The following is a 19,750-nucleotide window of genomic DNA, read 5'->3' as shown; positions in this document are numbered from 1 at the left end:
CACTCCTCAGAACACCTGGCTTGAGTCCCAGACGCGTGAGGTCTGCACCCGTGAGCCGTTCCTGGTACTTTCCAGGGTCTCCCAGAAACTGAGTGCGTATGCGCAGAATGGCAAGCATAAACTAAGTGAAACCTCAAAATTGTTTATTTTTTGGATGGAATTATAGCAATCAGTTTAGAAATGCTGATATCTTACTCTGATTGGAACGGTCTTTAATTTTCAAAATGAAAATAAAATTTTATTTGAAAAATCGAACCTATCAAATGAATTCTTTCAAAACAGGTTTGGCGACAAGTGGTAAATATATGGACACCCCGGTCTACACTCACAGAATTAGAAACTGAGAGAGAAAAGGCAAAAATGTTGTCTATGGTTTTAGAGACAAAGAACAGAACGAACAAACACTTCATCCCAGATTTCCAATTTACTACTCCGAGGACTCTCCCCTGGGCGCCAGCTGCCTCGGAGCACAGACCTGCCTGCTGGAGTCGAAGGCACGCTCCTTGACAACCACATGATGCCCAAAAGGACCATCACTGGGACAGAGAGATCTGGAAGAACACAAGCCAAAGCCAACTACAGTGCCTTGGATTTGAATGACTGCGTGGCCATATAAAGAATTGCCAGCCCACCCCAGGAAACAATCTCCACAACACAGGTTTTCTGCACATTTACTTGTAAGTGGAAGGCAGAGAGATCAGGGGCCCTAACAGTCAGGCATCAACAATCAGGCTTGGTATAAATGAATTAAAAAGTTTATTAGCCATACAAAAAAACTGATTCCTTAAAATCAATTCTCGTTAAGTTCCCTGTAAAACAGTAAACTTACAGAAAATTTCTTTCTCATGAACAGAAAATCACTATGCTTTTGGTCCAAGATACATTGGGGGTGTTTTTTCCTTCTTCAGATGACAGACAGATGCATGTAGCCAAATCTACGAACGAGTGTACTTGCCCCAAATGTGCAACATAAACACAGAAGCGATGAACAGAAGACTCATGACCAATACTGGAACAGGGCCACTGAAAATAAGAAGAAAAGGCACGCTTACTTTTAATAATAATACATCACCATACTTCTAATACTAAACATTGCCGGGTGGGGGGAGAAGAGCACCTAAGAAGAGCATTCAAGAATATTATTTACCTCATTTAAAATATTTCCAAAATTATTATTGTGGATATTTTGAAGGTGTTTAGACAGCACTGTGGTTATTTACATAGGAGGAATCATTACCTTTTAGTAAAACATAACTAAAATTACACAAATAAAATGATGTGATGTCTTGAAGACACGATCTCTCTAACTTCACATATTCAGTATTTTCCATAATAAAAATCAGAAAAATTTCCCCAAACTCTTAAGTGCAAATGATCCAATTATAAAACGATTTCAAAGTAAGACTTATTTAAAGACAGCCTTCAATGTCTAGCTTCAATGTACGAGGCCTGCAAAGACGAGAATCACAGGTTACAAAGTGTTTTCAAATATAGGATCCCATTGATAAACTCATGACATAGTCAAAACAAAGATTTATCTCATAAATAAGTACAGCTGAGGCCAGAGAGATTATTACTTGCCTGAGAACACACAGCCAGAAGGAAAGGAGATCTGAACTCAGGTTTCCTGATTTCACGAATTTCTCATTTTAGTGCTTTAAGATCCCCATCTTCAAAGACCAAACATTTCAGGCAACATGTGTTAAGTCTGATTCATACTTACGAGTTTATTAGAGGAAGGAAATAGATTTTCTCTCCGGCCCAAGGGCCCTGCCTTCCTGACTCTTCCTGCCAACCTCAGTTTTGGGGATTCGAGATGTCACCTCCCCTCCCGGGTACAACTGGGGCATGCACAGTGGAAAAGACCCCAGAAATCTTTGCACCCAAGGCAGTAGATGAACTACCCGCAGCACAGTGGAGTAACAGAGTCCACTAGTGGACAATAAACAATGCATAGAAATCAATGTCCTTGCTACTCTATTTTGTTCTTTCAAAATCTGTACAATTACAGGAGTAAACAAATTTAAGAATACACGGGAGCAGATCTGCACCGTGCTGCACTGAATCAAAGCCCCTGCGTTACAGCAGCGTGAGAGCCACATCAGCCACAGAGCACAAGGCTGAGAGGGCAGCTGTCAGGGCCCAAGGGCCGAGTGTGCAAACCAACCCTGCCACGCGTGAGCTGTGACTGGGGCCGCTTCCCACCTTCTCCAAGCCTCGGTGTCCTTATCAGTCAAGTACGAGTAAGCACAGCACTTCTCTCCCTCCTAGGGTCACTAAGGTACTAAACAAATTAAAACACAACCAAGGCAGGTTTATAATAAGCTCCCAGGAAATGCTACTATTTTCAAACTGAGAAAAATTCTAAACTCCTACAAAGAGCCAAGAACAAACTCTAAGATGTTCCTTGACTGCTCCAAGGCGTGGATTTGTGGACACAAACCCCCAACTGTGTCCTTTTACCATCTCCCTGGTGTGCTGACACCGTGCTTCACGACACTCCAGGGACCGCCCCGAGCGAGTCCTGTGAGAGCCCCAGCAGCAGCCCGGAGCAGGCGGCACCGCAGCAGAGCGCGCAGGGCCGGCACCAGCCAGGCTCGCCCACAGGCAACAGCTTTGACCAGCTTCTGGAGAAGGGCTTGGAAGGAGTCTCCTGCCCCTGGAGGCCCTAAAGAGCAGGGGCTTCAAAACTTCTCTCTGAATACTCAGAAAAAATCACCTTTAACAAAGACAAGAGGTTTGTCTGGATGCTGACGACTCATAAATCCAATGCCAAGACCTACTTCCTGAAGGCGTTCTCACCTTACCACACAAGTCTTTAATTTGTGGTCCAAGCCAAGCTATTGGTCAAGTTAATTAAACTAATCCAGATAAACCTAATTTTGTCTCCCTTCTACCAGACAGACAGATGGAAAACGGGATCGAATGTCTGAATATTTGATTCCAGCCTGGCTAGCTTGTCTTCGACACAGCTCTGCCTCTCTAAGGCCGAGCCTCTCAGTCTCCAGCAGTAGGCGAGAAAGAGCTGTCCCCACCCTCCCCACCCACCAGGCGGGTCGGGAAGCCGCTGCGGGCAAGTCCTAGGGCCTGCTTGACCAGAGACCTGTGGGGTTAAGTGTGCCACGTAGTGCTAGAAACCTGGAAAGTGAGGTGAGACGGGCACAGGCGTCCCCCGATGGCCATTTCCCACCACATAATGAGCACTCCGAGACCCAAGAACTTGGAAAGGGATACATTCACCCTCCAGGGTCGACTCACCAACCACAAAAGGCAAGAAGGCCAGAGAACTTTTGGAAACACAACGTAATGCAAAAACTTCCATTAGGCTGTAACGGTATCAGCTTATGCTTCCAGGAGAGCTTTGAAAAACCACGCACCTCCTATTCAAACAGCTACTCCTATGTCTCAGTGAGGGACAAGAACACCCACACTGACGAAGAGCAACTTCATCTAATGATGTGGTTTTCCCTCCAGTGCCCTCTGCTCCCACCAGCTACCCTGGCACTGCCACATGACACTCTTCCCTCACTTTCTGTCCGCCCACGAAGAGGTGCCACAGTAGCCCCTGACTACGCGGGTGACGTGTGGACAACAGACCAAGCCCAGGGCACCCAGCACGAATGGGGCCGCTGTGCAGAGCCAACTTCATCACAGCCAGCACCACAGGCGGCGGAGGAGGGCGGCAGTGCCCCCACGCAGCCCTGCGGTGTGGACGGAACACCAGGTCGGCTCCCGAGACTTACACTTTGAGGCCCGGCGAGTCCTCCGTGTAGAAGCGCCACATCCCCCCAGTGCCCGCTGAGGTCGTGCGGCCCGCACTCCTCGTCCCGCAGCTGGCGTTTTTCCTGTTGAGGGAAAAAATGTCACAAACGGCCTTTTTGGGAAACCCTTGTGCTGGCATTATAACATAAGCTACCATCACATTGGTAAAGAACCAAAACAAGAGAAAACTTTTCCTTTGGTTAGTGCACCCCGAAACCCCGAACTGTCCTCACGCTACCATGAACTGAGTACCTTCCATAGGCTAGGGCATGCAACAACCCTGGAAAAGTTACCATTTCTGTTTTATAAAGGAGGAAAATGAGGCCCAGAAAAGGGCTTAGGTGGGTTAAACAAAGTACCCACCTAAGGCCGCATGGGCAACAGGTGGCCGAGCTGGGCCGAGGACCTACTTCAGACTCCAGAGCCCATCCAGCTGCCCAAGCACATGGGCAGTACACTTGAACCACGTGTTTCAATTTCTCTTCGCGTGAACTTTTGTGAAGTCGAGTAGGAAACCCCTGCTTTAAAGGCCCTGAATCCATGTACAGCTGGCCTTTGAACGAACGACACGAGTTTGGTTTCAGCTGTGTAGGACCACTTACGCGGAGTTCTTTCTCCCCCAGACCATAAACGTATCTTCTCTCCTTTATGATTGTCTTAATAATGCTGTCTTTCCTCTAGCTTGCTGTACTCTAATAATACCATGTATAACACGTGTTAATCGCCTCTGGTGTTGGCAAGGCTTCTGGTCAACTGGAGGTTAGTAGCAGTTAAGGTTTAGGGGGGGTCAGAAGTTATTCGTGGATTTTTGATTGCCCTTAACCTCCATGTTGTTCAAGGATCCACTGTAATCTGATTTTTAGATTACTCTAAAATGTTTAAAATTACTGTATTTACTATAAAAGAGACAAAAATACTAAGTTTTAACTATAATCCAGGTCCCGAAATGGGACGCACATTTTACAAAGCCTTATTTGGTTATTTGGTTACGTTTTCACTGTTGTGAGAGGCCGCGGGTCGTGGACAGAGGCACACCCCCCCAGAACGGGTCCCTCACCAGGAGACTAGGGCCGGGGAGATGGGCTGCGGGACGTAGGCAGTCCTGGCGCCCAGATGCAGCGGACAGCACTACACCACAGCCCAGACAGGCCCAGGGAAGCCCCTCCTCTCCTCAGTCACTGCGTGGGAGAGGGGGGCCCACCCGACAGCTGCTCCCCCACCGAGCGCTACTCCGACCCCAATTCTCATCTCGCCTGGGAGTTCCAGCACCACAACCTGAGAGTGAGTGGTGCGGGGGCAGCAGTCAGAAGAAAGCCTCCTCAGCCTATCCATCTGTCACCAACTCAGAAGCCCTGGGTGAGGGAGAGGGTCAGCGCTGTCCCACCACTGCCCCACCACTGCCCCTCATCGTTTCCCAAATCCCAGCACGCCCTCTCTCATGATCCCAATCCTCGTATCCATGGGCTACTGGTTCCGGGTTTTGGAAAAGGGCATACAGGGAGAAAACAGAGTGGAAACCTTGTCCCTACCATCTCCTCTCACTGCCCTCCCAAATTGGACCCTAACCCCCACCTCGCCTGGCCATGGCCTTTACCCCACACCCTAACGCAAGAAGCACCATCCAGAGCTCGGGTGGCTTGCCCTGCAGCACGAGGTGGAAGAATGGAGTCGTGGCTGCACCTCGGGTTCCAGGAAAAGACCTGTCTGAGTTCATGCTGGAACCCTGGGAGCAATCAGTGTCACATGACGATTCGGGGCTACTGCTCTACAGAGATCCTATTTCAGCTACATTAATTGTAGGTTGCATGGTGTGGCCCGGGAATGTGTAACTCACCTGCAGGACCGTTTGTGATAGAATGGGAAAACTGATTGTAAACTTCAGCAAGCACACTGCACAGGGGTTTACAGAGTAGAGTCCACACACGGGGAGGAGCTTTCATACAGAGACACACACGTCGTTTAGTCCGTGGGGGAGGTCCCTGAAATTTTCCTCCCTGTTCGTGAAAGGGAACTTGAGCTGGTGAGTCATGGGCTGAACCAGGAGGACCGGGACCGGGTGCTGCCCACGATTCTCACAACCTCCCAACCCCAGGTCCCGGCTTCAAAGTCTCCTGGAACTACAGGAGGTCGAAAGGATTAGCCTGGCCTTTTTAAAGATTTCTTATATCTACTGACACACTGAACACAAAGAGGCCTTGAAGGTCAGGACCCCTAGAAATACCGGAAGTACTCAAAATACCTCCCATACCTCGCCCACCCACCCCGCCCCCTGGGAAGTCGGTTGAGGTTAACGGAACCCATTTTAATCTCTATTTGGGGCCTATTTTACCCTTTTTTACTGGCCACTGTGTAACTGCCTCCCTCTTCCTACACCGTAACATGATGGTTTTCATAACTGACCTTTGACGGACTGTGTACTAACAGGACAGCCTCCCAGCTATTCCTCAAAGCCAAGCTCATTCCCCCCTCGGGGTCTTCACACTTAACCATTCCTTTCGTCTAGGCGGGAGCCTATTCCTCCCTCACCGCTGCATGGTTTCCTCCCTGGCTTCTTACAGGCCTCCACTTAGAGGTCCCCTACCCCAAAAACCCTAGCTACAACAGCCACAGGCCCACCCCCCAACCCCACCGCTCTCTACCCCCCACCCAGCCTTACTTTTCTTCGTAGCTCTTCTTGCCTGAAATTACACTATTTCTTTCTTTGCCTGTCTCCCACACTGAAATATAGAGTTTATTCGGTCAAACCCTGACTAGCTGCTTACAGATATAGCCTCCGAGCCAGAAGAGTGCCTGGCATGTTCCCCCAACAACTATTTGATGGCTATCTTAATATCCCTGGCTATTCTCTCACGTTAATATCCCTGATTCCCATTAATCCTCCTTGAATGCTGTGGAGCTTTTTACAGCTTTACACTTTACAATGCACTACTGCTCCTTTTCCTCCTCACAGCAATCTTCTATGCTACACTAGAAAGAGAGCAAGGGCTTCTCCACCCTGGACCGGACCTGACCTGGTGTGAACTCCCTCACCGAGTCTCCTCCCAGGTGCTGCCTCTACTGCACCACAGAGCACGGAGAGAGAATGTGAAACGGCACACTTCGCAACCCAAAGCATCATCTTCAACTTTTTAAACCATTAGCTTCAACTTTTTCAGAGACTTACAAAGCAGAGATGTATTCTTAGCCAACACCTATTACGTTACAGGCACTACGTAACACTTAAAGGGTGCCAAAACAGTAGAAGGGAACGCAACTGTCTCTCTCAACACACACACCCATGATCTGTCTAGTTACATCGGTCACAGCCAGACTGGACCCTGAGGCTGCCCACACCCACAACCTGAAAAGCTGCATCTGTCCTCAAATGTTTACATTTCTCCACTTCCTCTGCGCAGCAGCCATTTCACTCTTATCATGTAAATGTGCTATTTCAATATCTTTACATTTGGTAAATGTGTGATTTCTCTTTTTTTTCTTCTTTAAAAATTCTGAGATGGCCAGACTTCCCTGCCTTGGTACTACCAGTTCTTATGAACCGGACCCACTTCCGAGGAGCCCTGCCCTGCTGCAGGACGTGTTTCCATCCCAGCGCAAAGGACCCGTGGAACTCAGGGTGGAAACGGACAGCAGCCCAAACCATACAACCTCAACCGCAGCCTGGCACACTGTCCAGCGGGTCCATCCCAGCCTCCCCCGAACATCTCAGCGACAAGGAACTCTCCATTGTTTGGGGTAACTCCACCATTTCTCAGAGCTATATCAGAACTGCTTTCCTCTGAGCAGAAATCTGTCTCCTGTAAGTTCAAGTTGTTAGTTTTGTATCTACCTACTGTAGCTAACAGGAAGAATCTCACCATTCCTCACATCCTTATGAACAGTTTTCATGTATCCCCTCAAGGTCTTACCCTCTCAGGGTAAAACCCCACTTGTTCCTTCAAAAGTCCCAAGACACCAGGGTTGCTTGACTCCTTCCTTCCTTCATCATTTGTTGTGCTGAGCCTCACCGTAGCACAGAGATTGACTTGGGCAGTTTCCACCAGTCTAATACCGAAATAAATGCTGTTACCACGATATGAATGAAGTGCTTTGAGAGCAAAAGGGAAAAGTAGCTACTGCTACTTTTGGAGACGGGGAAGGCCTCAAGAGGAAATAACCTCTGAGCTTAGTCTTGAGAGAATAAATAGAAATTGTGGGAGTGTGTTGGGGGAGGGGAGGATATTCATAAAACAGTAATAAGTTCACTGTTGCTGGATCACAGGAGATAGAGAAGAAACTGTTAGGCTGAAAAAAATATAACAAACCTTGTTATCCTTTTGTTTAATAAAAAGAAACTAAGCAGATGAGTAACAGAACCAGAGCACAGGATGGACTGGCGAGGAAATGACCAGGAGAATAGAAGAGTTACGGACAAAACGCCAAAGACTAAATGAGAGAAGTTGACGTCTAAACTGGGGTAATAGAGATGAAGAGAGAAAGAAATGATGAGCAGGTTTTTGTGTGCAACTCAAAGTCTGACAAATAGCTGGACAGAGAGGGCATCATGGTAACTCAAGATGCCACTGAAGTCTTGGCTTTGGGGACCGAGAGCAGAGCAGTGCCATATGGAACTGATAAAGAAACGTCACTGGGAGCGGGGCTGGGATGAGAGGACAAGTCATGTGAATTGAGCGTGTAGGGGACCTCCTGGTAGAAATGTGAGTGCAAAGCTCAAGGCTAGCGACACCAGCTCAATGACATCAGTTTGCTCAGTTGTCTCTGACCCAATTCCAGTTCTACTCTTTTTTTAAGTGGTAGCCATTACTCCCACGACTACGTCATTCAAGGCTCGTTCTGTCCTTATAAACCTTAATATCCCGGTGACTCCTTCTCAGAATCAGGGGATTCTCGGGCCCCATCTCTCCCGGCCCACAGCCAAGAGGGTCGCAGGCATCCTTACCTTTGCCGGACCGTGGAACCCGCTGCCCGGGCGGCCACTGCTTTACTGGGAGAGCGTCCTGAGGAGCCCACGTTAGTGCCACTGGGGGTCGGACCAGGCTGTGGAGGGAGACAAGAAGACAGACGGGTGAGCGCCGCCCGCCGGGCCCCAGACCCCAGGCCCTGACAGCAAAGATGGGCACCTGCACGGGAGGCTGGGGAAAGCAAGAGAGCCGCGGAAGAAGGGCAAGGCGTAAGAGAGAAGTCGGGGCGCCTGGGACAGACCGGGGCTAAGGAGGAGCAGCGGAGGTCGCCATACCATGCTGGAAGCTGGAGGGTGGCAGGGCACCGAAAAAGACGGCTGGAAAGCGCTGGAGCAATCAAAGGACCAGCGCCTGCAGAACCTGGTTCGGGAACTGGTTCAGGCCCCGCCCTCAGACGGGCCGGCCAGGGCTCTGACTCCAAGGACGCCTGAGTTGTCCTACTACATGCCTGTACAAATTTGCTACCGGCGACTTGGTCGGCTGCTCCGTGGGAAGTGCAGACCTTCCGTCTTCTTCCTTTAGATCACAGCGGCCTTCATAGAGTCCAATTTCTACCAAAAGGAGGACATGTATGTCCATGATCAGACGGAAACTTTTCTCCGGCAGTTACTAGGCGCCCACGAATTTGCGCTGATGTGGCCTAAGCAACGCAGGCGCCACGGGGCGTAGTCAGGCGGGGCTAGCTTGGAGCCGGGGAAGGAGCCTGCGCGCGAGGGCCCAAGGGCGTGGGGAGCCGGGGAGAACTCCGGGCCATGGGGGACCACAACATTCAGGGTAAAGGGGGTTCCCGCCCGTCGGTGCTGTTCCTGCACCCAGACCTGGGCGTGGGCGGCGCCGAGCGGCTGGTGCTGGACGCGGCGCTGGCGCTGCGGGCGCGCGGATGTGCTGTGAAGATCTGGACCGCCCACTACGACCCCGGCCACTGTTTCGCCGAAAGCCGCGACCTGCCGGTCCGCTGCGCCGGGGACTGGCTGCCTCGCAGCCTGGGCTGGGGCGGCCGCGGCGCCGCGGTCTGTGCCTACGTGCGCATGATCTTCCTGGCGCTCTACGTGCTGTTCCTCAGCGACGAGGAGTTCGATGTGGTCGTGTGCGACCAGGTGAGGTGACACGGCGGGTCCGTCGCCACGCCTCGGTTTTTCACTGCGGAGGGCGCAGTGCTTGACCTCTGATGACCTCTTCTGGTCTGCAGTTGGGAAGGATTGGAGCTGATCTGGAGAGATCGGAGCTGGGAGTGATCGTAGTTCTCGAACTTCAGTGTGGACACGTTTAAATTGCACGTTATAGGGCCCCACCCTGAGAAGTTTTCATCCTTTCATCCAGGAGCATGAGACGGGGCCCGAGATCTGCATTTTTTCTCTGGCACAGGGGGTGATTCTGAAGCAGATGGGCCTTGGGGCTTGCTGTAAGAAACGCAGGCATTAGAAGTCAGCCTTGAGTCTGATTTTACTTCTGAGTAACTCGTCCGTTTGCCTTCATTGCATTATTTCTGTTGACACTACGTTTAAGCCACGTGCATCACACTGTCTATAGCCGTTGCAGTCAGGTAACCCCGCCCCTCAGCAGTGTCAGGTGTTAAAATATCAAGCTAAACATGTCATGTCCCCATTAAAACTTTACATGGCTCTTCATTAATCCTTGTTGAAAAGTTCACATTTTTTTGCTTGATAAAGCACCCCCACCTGGATCTGGGCTTTAGCTCTTCTGCACCCTCGCCCCCCAAAACATTTTTATTTTAAAAACTAACACGTGGGCCTCTCATAGTGTGCCCATGCCAGAGTAAATTGCAACCTCGAACCATTGCCCAGCCTCCTTATCTATCTGTGGGCTGTGAGCACTGAAGGGGGTTGTACAGTTTGGAAAAAAAAGTAACATTTATCAGGACTAAAAAAGATCAGTAGTATAAAAGTATAATGTAAAAGCCCCGTCCCAGTTCCTCTCCTTAAAGGTAGCCACAGTTAACAGTTTTCTCCCGTACCCTTGCAGAAATTCTCTACGGCTACACCAGCATATCTACTATTGAACAGCTTGGGGGGGGTGGCGCTCCCCACCTAAAATTTCTGTTTTGGATGTCCTTATATATCAGTATTAGAGATTAACTTCCTTCTTCTTAGTGTCTGGAAAATCTGCTCTTTTTTTTTTTAACGTACCACAATTTATCCATTCTTTGACACTAACATTTTGACCAGTGTTTTGTGAATAGATCAGTTTTGTAATGAACATCCTTGTACTTTTCTTTTGTGTTTCTGCAAGTACCGGTATGTCCTTCAGGTAACTCCCCATAAATAAAATCGGTAGGTCCAAGAGTTGTTCGTTTTAAATGTCAGTAGCTGTTGCCAGATTTGCCCTCCGAGGACGTGTGTCACTCCACTTTCCCATACACAGGATGGAGCCTTCGTGCTCTTTGGCACAATGAATGTTACCGACCCTCCAGTCTTGGCCACACCGCAGGGGGAAATGGCGTCACGTTTGTGTTTGTATTCCTTTAACTATGACTCCTGAGTTACTTCTGATCATCCTTGCTTGTGTGGGAGATACTTCATTTTCCAAACACCCTGCTTGTCTGACTGGTTAATAAACACGAGTCAGCTAAGACTGCAGCGGGTAGAGGAAAAACTGAGCTTGGAAGTAGGGGAGAGCCGGATTCAAATTCCATTTAGCTGCTACTTTCTCACTAAGTAGCTGTAGATAAATGCCTCAGTATCCCTAAAGCTCACCTTCAGGTGTTCCATGAGCTGGAGATTAAGTGATTTGTAAAATATCTAACAGGAAAGTCTAGTAATGCCAGCATGTAGTTCATGCCCACTAATGATTATGACTAATATCTACTGAGCACATACTACATGCTAAATTCTTAAACCTTTGACATACCCCATTGCATTTAATAATCACAAAAAGCATATCGGTTTTTGGTACTGTAATTGTCACCATGTCACAGAAAAGGAAATTGAGGCCCAGAGAGGTGGATTACTTGATCGTGGTCACACGGCTAAGAGTCAGACCCTGGCGATCTCGATTCCAGAGCCTGCACTCGAAACTAAATAGTTCATTCAGTCCCTCAGGAGAAATATACTGGAGCTGCTGTGTCCGGCATGGTAGCCACCGGCCGCAGGTGACCGTTGAGCACTTGACATGTGGCTAGTCTGCACTGAGATGTGCTGTAAGTGTAAAATACACAAATTAATTGAACAATTTGAAAATTTTTAATGTGGTTACTAGACTTTTATTTCCATTGGGCAATACTGTTATAGAGGAAACACTGCACTTGCAGCTTTAAATATTGAGCACACATCCAGAAAACATCGGCCAGCCTTCAGTACTGGGTGAGAGTCCAGGAGCACAAAGCAGAATGAGGCACTGCCCACGAGGAGCCCACAGACCAGGAGGCAGGGTCGGCATCTGCTCTTTTGGTTTAGTTGAAGTTTAGGTGACCAGTCACTCTCTCTGTTGTTGATTTTTGCTTTGGCTAGGTGTCTGCTTGTATCCCAGTGTTCAAGCTGGCCAGACGGCAAAAGAAGATCTTGTTCTATTGTCACTTCCCAGATCTGCTTCTCACCAAGAGGGATTCTTTTCTCAAATGCCTGTACAGGGCCCCGATCGACTGGCTGGAAGAATACACCACAGGCATGGCCGACTGCATCCTGGTCAACAGCCGGTTCACAGCGGCAGTCTTTAAGGAGACATTCACATCCCTGTCCCACAGGGAGCCCGACGTTCTCTACCCGTCTCTGAATGTCACCAGCTTTGACTCAGCTGTCCCTGAAAAACTTGATGATCTAGTCCCCAAGGGGAAGAAGTTTCTGTTCCTCTCCATCAACAGGTACGAAAGGAAGAAAAATCTGACTTTGGCACTGGAGGCCTTGGTGAAGCTGCGTGAAAGACTGACATCCCAAGACTGGGACAAGGTTCATCTGATCATGGCTGGTGGGTATGATGAGAGAGTCCTGGAGAACGTGGAACACTATCAGGAATTGAAGAAAATGGTCCAGCAGTTTGACCTTGACCAGTCTGTAACCTTCCTGCGGTCTTTCTCAGACAAACAGAAAATCTCCCTCCTCCACGGCTGCACATGTGTGATTTATACACCAAGCAATGAGCACTTCGGCATCGTCCCTCTGGAGGCCATGTACATGCGGTGCCCGGTCGTTGCTGTTAATTCAGGCGGGCCTATGGAGTCCGTCGTCCACAGTGTCACGGGGTTTCTGTGTGAGCCGGACCCAGCACGCTTCTCAGAAGCAATAGAAAAGTTCATCCATGAACCTTCCTTAAGAGCCTCAATGGGGCTGGCTGGCAGAGCCAGGGTGGAGGAAAAGTTTTCCTCTGAAGCGTTTACAGAACAGCTCTACCAGTATATCACCAAACTGCTGGTATAATCAGACTTTTTAAGGTCTTCATGCTACATTCATTAATATCATTTTTATCGATTGTATACTCAGTTTTGAAACCATAAAAGAAACCTAGAATCTAGTGCCGAAGAGTTCTTAAAAAATGAACTTAATTCTTGAATCTGAGCCACCTTCTTATGTATGACTCCTTTTGTTTGCTTTTCAGAAAAGCAGTATCTTATGCTATAATAATTCTGAGTCTTATCAGTGTTGATTAAGATATAACCCATAGCCCTGGCTGGTGTGGCTCAGTGGATTGCGCACCAGCCCGTGAACTGAAAGGTCGCTGGTTCGATTCCTGGCTGGAGCATGTGCCTGACTTGCAGGCCAGGTCCCCAGTTGAGAGGCAACGGATCAATGTTTCCCTCTCTTCCCCTCTCTCTAAAAATAAAATATTTTTTTAAAAAGATATACAATCCCATGTGTTAATTTTATTTTCTCTAGATTATTGCTGCTCTGCCTATGAAAACGAGTCATATTGTGCCTCAGTTGGTTTTGACAGTTTGTGTGTCTTCATCCGAGTTGAAGAATTTGGCTTTGTAGCAGACTGAGAACAGGGTCACTCTTGTCCCCAAAATCAGTGCACCTGAGTGTCCCTTGTCCTCTGCTGGGAAGTTCTGGTTAGTCTTAACCATTGCCTGGGTCCACAGCAAGGGTGTTCTGGGTTGTTGTTGTTTTTAATAAAGATGATTTTATTGTATCATAGCAAAAGGCAATAAAATACTAAATTTTGGCTTCCATGATCCATACGTAGATTAGGCAGCCAAGCCTGAATTCAGAAACTAGGAGTAAACTGGCTGTTGAAGTCACATCTGCAGTGTGTGTATTGCTTAGGGTTTACTTTGTAACGTCATCCGATTTGTCAGCTTTGTTAACATGTGTTGTATTGAGTAAGATCCTACTAAGTATGAGGCACAAATGCTTTTTACCCTTCAAGGCCTGCCTCACACCACGGCTATGGAGCCCTCCCAACCCTCCACTCGCCTCCCAAGGTGGGAGTGAACTTCCCCTTCCACAGAGTCAGCCCTTTTTGTGGCACTGACCAGTCTTATAGTCCATTACGTACCTGTTCATCTCAGTACAATAAACATAAAGCACTTTTCCACAAACCTTTAAATTCATTTTTAACCATTTAGCAAAGATCACCAGCCAACAGTTCTACGTGAAGCCACTCGAAGAGCACAGACCTGAGAGCCTCGGTCGGATTGTGTAATCTCTGCCTCCGCGGCTTCATCTGTGAGTGGGATAGCTGGACTGGTCTGCCTTTCTCATAAGGTGCTTATGATGGATTACAGTACCAAAAAGGAGCTCTTTAAAACGAGTGTCAGATATATTGAGTCTTATGGAATATGTTGAGTTTTTTTTCCCTTTGGTATTGTGAAACCCTACCATCCATTAGAGCAGGCCACCTCCATTCTGTGGCACGGTGCATGTGGTTCTCAGAGAACCACAACCTGAGAAAGGCCTGGTGGCTCGGACCGCCGGGTTAGGACAGACGGACTCCGTTCTGATCCGTAACTGATCATGCTCTGACCCATAGCCGGTGCTTACCCACTGCAAGCACTAAAACATTTGCCCATTTTTTGCAGATCCTTCCAAAACAGGCTACCTGGGTTCATCAGCCTTAAGTTCAACTTCCCCTTCACCGTCTTAAGCCCTAGCAGGTGACAATAAGACCACAGATCTGGGAGAGATGCAGAGCCCTGCCTGACAGACCCCTGGCTCTTGGACCCAGAAAGGAACCTTGTCCACGGGAGGTGTTTACAGCTGCCAAAACTAAGCTGAAAGTAGGGAAAATGGAAATATGGAACACTGAAGTGAATTGTCTGACCTTATCAATAGTCATTCTTCTAGCACTTAACTGTGCTGGGCATGATATAAGATGCATAGCAGGCAGCTCACTGCATGCTGGCATTTGCGTGAGGGTAGGTGGTCTTCCCTTTACATGTGAGTGTGGTTGAGCACCTTGCCTCTGTCATGCAGCCTTGGGAGGTGGGCAGTCTCAAGGCTCTCTGATTCAGAAGTCCGTCCATTTTTCCTTCCTTCACTCTGTGTGGGTTCAGTCTCCTGTGTGGTGTTTCTTCGGGGAAACCCATCCACCGCACTGCAGTTGCACCTTTCAGGTCCTCAGACTTAAAAAGGCTTTGCTACTCATTGTCCCTTTTCATCTTTGCAGCAGTATTGTGAGGTGGGTATGATTATTACCCATTTTATACACGAAGAAAGAAGCTCAGAGATGAGAGAATCACCTAAGAGCACACAACTGAAGCGTGAGTGAGCCAGGGTTCCTCCTGACCTGTCCAGGACCGCATGTACCAGAATTTCTCAGCCTGCACCCTTTGGTAGCATAAATGTTCTCTAACTCTTGATGAAATTCAAAAGTACAGCCTTGAGTCAGCGAAGTGAGGGGACACGATGCTCACCTGTCGTCAGATTAGTACCCTGATCCTAAAGATGCTAATGCCCCACACCCACCCACCCCCCCATTGCTGTATCCCAACCCTGTGAGAATCGCTGGAGCAGACATTGGGTCACTGGAAGTCCTAGGAGTTACCGGGTCATTTATTTGCACAAAGCAGAAATGCAAGCTCGTTTAAAAGGTTTTGAGTTGGGTGTTTGAAAGGATTCAAGCCAGAAAATGCAGTCCTGATCCAGCACTCTGTCCTTGGCAAGAGGACTGGGTTTTAGGTGGGGCTCACAGTGAGGGTGACCCCCACCTCGTCACCCAGAAACAGTACTACAGGCACATGCGGAAACATCTTGCAAGAGGCACTATCGCCAGGCCAGCCACAGGGGTCATCCGAGACAGACAGAGAGTCTAGAGGAGCTGCTCAGGGTGCGTGGGGTGGGGGGGATGTTGAGGTTTGACAGGAGGCACAAGTGTAGCACAGGTGTGACTGACTTGTGGCCTGCCACTCTCCCCAGAATTTGTCGTGCAGAATAAGAACAGTCTGCGAAGAGGATGAACTCAGACTGGCCTTTGGTTTTCTGTTACTTAACCTAGAATCCAACTTTTGAGAAGGTATCCTGATGCTGATAATCCTAAAGTCTAAGTTTCCTCCTCTGCTAAATGGGTATAATCAGATCTAAGTAGCCCATCCCACAGGGTGTTTGTGAAGAATGGACAAATAAAAGAGTGTGTGAGAGGGCCTGGCTGGTGTGGCTCAGCGGATGAATGACGGCCTGCGAACCAAAGGGTTGCTGGTTGGATTCCCAGTCAGGGCACATGCCTTGGTTGAGGGCCAGGTCCCCAGAGTGGGGTGCAGGAGAGGCAACCACACACTGATGTTTCTCTTTTTCCTTCTCTTCCTCATCTCTAAAAATGCATAAATAAAATCTCTTAAGAAAATAAATAAATGAGGACATGAGAGGCACTGAATCAGTATGTGAATGACTGAGACAGAGGATGTGAAGCCGGTTTGGAAACTCAGAGTGTCATGAACTTGTGAGGGACGAAGGCAGCCTTTCACAGGCTTGCTCCTGAATTGCTCCCGTCTGTGGCCACCCAGCGAATGCAGCAGTGAGGGTGTGAGGCGGGGGAAGTCACACCCTGGGACATGGATAGATGGTCTGAACGACCCCGAGAAGGAGTATTTCCCTCTCAGTGTGTGCATGGCTTAACTCGGTATCAAGAGGTTTCCCCACCGTCAAGACGGGTCCTGAAATAAGGATAAACAGGAGACCAAGCCAACACAATAGAGTCCCAAAATAGATCTGCATATAGGTAGTCAATTGATTATTGCCAAAGGTACTGAGCTAATTCAATAGGGGAAAGACAGTCTTTTCAAGAAATGGTGCTGGAACACTTTAATACCTGTATGGAAAATAATGAACCTCAACCTGTAACTCAAACCATATACAAAAATGAATATGAAGTGCATCATAGGCCTAAACATGAAAGCTAGACTGCAGAACTTAGAGAAGAAAACAGAGAAAAATCTCCACAACCTCGGGGTCGGCAAAGGTTTCTTAGAACACAAAAAGCACAAAGAATAAGGGGAAAAATGGTAAGTTGGATTTCAGAAAAATTAAACACTGCTCTTCAAAGGACACTTTGTTGGTTTGTTTGTTTGCTTTTTAGTGAAAAGACAAGCCAGCCCTGACTGGTGTGGCTCAGTGGGTGGGTCATTGTCCTGCAAAGCAAAAGGTTGCTGGTTCGATACCCAGTCAAGGCACAGGCCTGGGTTGCAGGTTTGCCCCCTGGTCGGGGCGCATACGAGAGGCAACCGGTTGATGCTTCTCCCTCACACCCATGTTTCTCTCCCTCTCTTCCTCCTTTCCCCTCTCTCTAAAAAAAAATTTAAAATTTTAAAAATTAAAAATATTTTTAAAATTTTTAAAATTAAAAATTTTAAAAAAGACAAGCCAGACTTGGAGAAAATACTCATTATTAGTATATGTGATACAGACCAGCATCCAGGATATGTAAATCATTCTCACAACTCAAAAGAGGACAAACAGCCCAAATTTTTAATGGGCAAAATATATGAAAGACCACTTCACAGAAGACCACTTCACTGAACAGCCAATAAGCACATGTTAAGGTGCTCAACATCACCGGTCAGCAAGGAAATGCAAATGAAACCCACAATGAAATGCCAGTACACGCCCATAAAAGTAAAGACTCTCAGTAAAAATGTTGATGAGAATGTGGAGCAATTACAGCCCTCACGTGCTCCAGAACGGTACAACCACTCAGGAAATCAGTTTGACAGCTGCTTCCAAAGTTAAACATAGCACCTACCACACAACCCAGCATTCTCCTTCTAGGTGTCTTGCTTAAAATAAGTGAAAACATAGCTACACAAAAACCTTTATCCAAATAGTCATAGCAGCTTTATTCATTAATAGTCAAAAGCTGGAAACACTCTAAAGCACCCATCCGCCAGCGAAGGGATAAACCCGGTGTGGTGCGTTCGTACAGTGGGACACTCCGCAGTGAGAAGGAGTGAACCCCTAACCAGCACGCTGACTGACGAATCTCAAAAACACACTGAGGGATAGAAATCAGACACAAAGGAGTCCCTGTTGCATGATCTCATTAATGTAAAACTGTTGAGGAAGAAACTACCCGATCTATAGTGACAGAAAGCAGATCATCGGCTGCCTGGGGCCCGGCTGAGGGAGAGGCTGGCGAGCGAAGAGCGCAGAGGCGTGTTCGGACGATGGGCGTGTTGCACGCCTTTGGCGTGGCGGTGGGGAAACGGTGCAAAACTTGTCAGAACTAATGAAACGTGTGCTTAAAGTGAGTGCGCAGTATTGTATGTGAATTACACCTCATAAAGCTGGGGTCTTTTTAAAAATCACATGTGGTGCACCCCCATTTTTATAGGAAAGCAAAGATTTTTTAAATGAATAAATATCGAGATATATATGTGACTATATAACTATAAAAGTTTGTAAGAATATATACCCAGGTGTAAAATCTTTTAAGTCTTAAAAGCTGAGTGCAATTATCAGTATGGATTAAATTTTTCTTTTGTCTGCTTGTAGTTTTTTTACTTTCCAGTAGTTGAGTTTCTCATAAGAAAAAAAAAGAACATAAAAGGAAGTATAAAGTAACCGTACTGGTCACATACATTTTTACAACATAGTTTTGGACACTTGTGGTTCCAGCTCTTGCCATGTTTGTTTGGGATGTATAGTTTGTTCTAATGAATATATTTAGATTACTCCAAATTTTTGGTACTACAGAAGCCTAGATGAAAAGTAATTGACTTTAAATTCTAAGAGCAAATATTTAACATTTTAAAAAAGCAAATTTTAAAAAACATACAAAAGCCCTGGCTGGTGCCAGCCGGCAAACCCAAGGGTCACCACTTGGATTCCCAGTCTAGGGCGCATGCTAGGGCCCGGTACCCAGTAGGGCATGCACGGGAAGCAACCACATGTTGATGTTTTTCTCCTTTCTCCTTCCCGCTCTGTCTCTAAAAATAAATAAATAAAATCTTTTAAAAAAGTAAGTACATATATGGAAAGGTTGCAGATTGCCTAGCAATATAGCAATATATGTATATGTGTATATAGTGATTTTTTAAAAAATCACTGGTGATGTTTATTTTCAAACCAAATTGCCATGTTGATCAGCTTGTGTTCAGGTAAATTGTGTGCCCTTTGCATTGTAGAGCCCAGAAACCTGACTTGATACTTCAGTTCAATAGAGTAAACACAGTATCATATGTCAGGACGTATGTACCATTCATTAAAATTTTTAACAAGGTAACTGTATTAGTCAGGACTCTTGGTTGCAAGCCAGAGCTGGGTTTCTGACTAATACAGTTTATAACTGTAAAAGGTTAAAGAGCAGAAGAAGAAAATAATTCAGAAGGTACAGGAATAGATCGTGTCATTTAAGGAAAAACTGCACAACTGAGCCAGGGAAGTGCAGGGATATGGCGAGACTTGAGCTACAAATTGAACCAGGGATTCGAAAGCCACCAGAACAGCATTTTTTTTAATATAACAGTTCATTCTGTACAATAGTATCTTCCTCTTGCCAGGAGCATGACCTCCAATAGCAACCAAGACCTCCATCCCACTGTTTGTAAGAGGAACCAGCCCTCTTTCTCAGAGTCTGAAAAGGCATCAGTGAAGATGCCGATGTTTCCCCTTAAATGAATGAAGCAAGCCCAGGGGCCAGGTACTGTG

At 47.3% G+C, this 19,750-nt stretch overlaps 2 protein-coding genes across 2 annotated transcripts; one reads left to right on the top strand and one right to left on the bottom strand.

The window, feature by feature from the left end:
• Positions 1-739: 739 nt before the first annotated feature.
• Positions 740-9,120, bottom strand: SEC61B (SEC61 translocon subunit beta). The gene is made up of 4 exons (XM_045840680.1): positions 8,996-9,120; positions 8,699-8,796; positions 3,744-3,845; positions 740-1,023 (listed from the first exon to the last, which is right to left on the bottom strand). The coding sequence occupies exons 1-4, from the start codon at positions 8,996-8,998 to the stop codon at positions 936-938; spliced, it is 291 nt and encodes a 96-aa protein (XP_045696636.1). The 5' UTR covers positions 8,999-9,120; the 3' UTR covers positions 740-935.
• A 278-nt stretch (positions 9,121-9,398) lies between these two features.
• On the top strand, positions 9,399-13,453 carry ALG2 (ALG2 alpha-1,3/1,6-mannosyltransferase). The gene is made up of 2 exons (XM_045840466.1): positions 9,399-9,817; positions 12,188-13,453. Exons 1-2 carry the CDS (start codon positions 9,473-9,475, stop codon positions 13,088-13,090), a joined length of 1,248 nt encoding a protein of 415 aa, XP_045696422.1. The 5' UTR covers positions 9,399-9,472; the 3' UTR covers positions 13,091-13,453.
• The last annotated feature ends 6,297 nt before the right edge of the window (positions 13,454-19,750 follow it).

This window comes from Phyllostomus hastatus, unplaced genomic scaffold (genome assembly GCF_019186645.2).
Source record: "Phyllostomus hastatus isolate PE091 unplaced genomic scaffold, TTU_PhHast_1.1 phas_contig_34, whole genome shotgun sequence".
Lineage (NCBI taxonomy): Eukaryota > Metazoa > Chordata > Mammalia > Chiroptera > Phyllostomidae > Phyllostomus > Phyllostomus hastatus.
This window is presented reverse-complemented; position numbering and strand designations above follow the sequence as displayed.

Bases quoted from the DNA above. Each gene is read 5' to 3' on its own strand.
- SEC61B (XM_045840680.1), bottom strand. The intron at 3,846-8,698 runs GTAAGGATGCCT...TTCCCTCAACAG, and splicing joins GGTTCCACGGTCCGGCAAAG to GAAAAACGCCAGCTGCGGGA. The intron at 1,024-3,743 runs GTAAGTCTCGGG...TCTTATTTTCAG, and splicing joins GACTCGCCGGGCCTCAAAGT to TGGCCCTGTTCCAGTATTGG.
- ALG2 (XM_045840466.1), top strand. From the start codon at position 9,473: ATGGGGGACCACAACATTCAGGGTAAAGGGGGTTCCCGCCCGTCGGTG. The intron at 9,818-12,187 runs GTGAGGTGACAC...TGCTTTGGCTAG, and splicing joins ATGTGGTCGTGTGCGACCAG to GTGTCTGCTTGTATCCCAGT.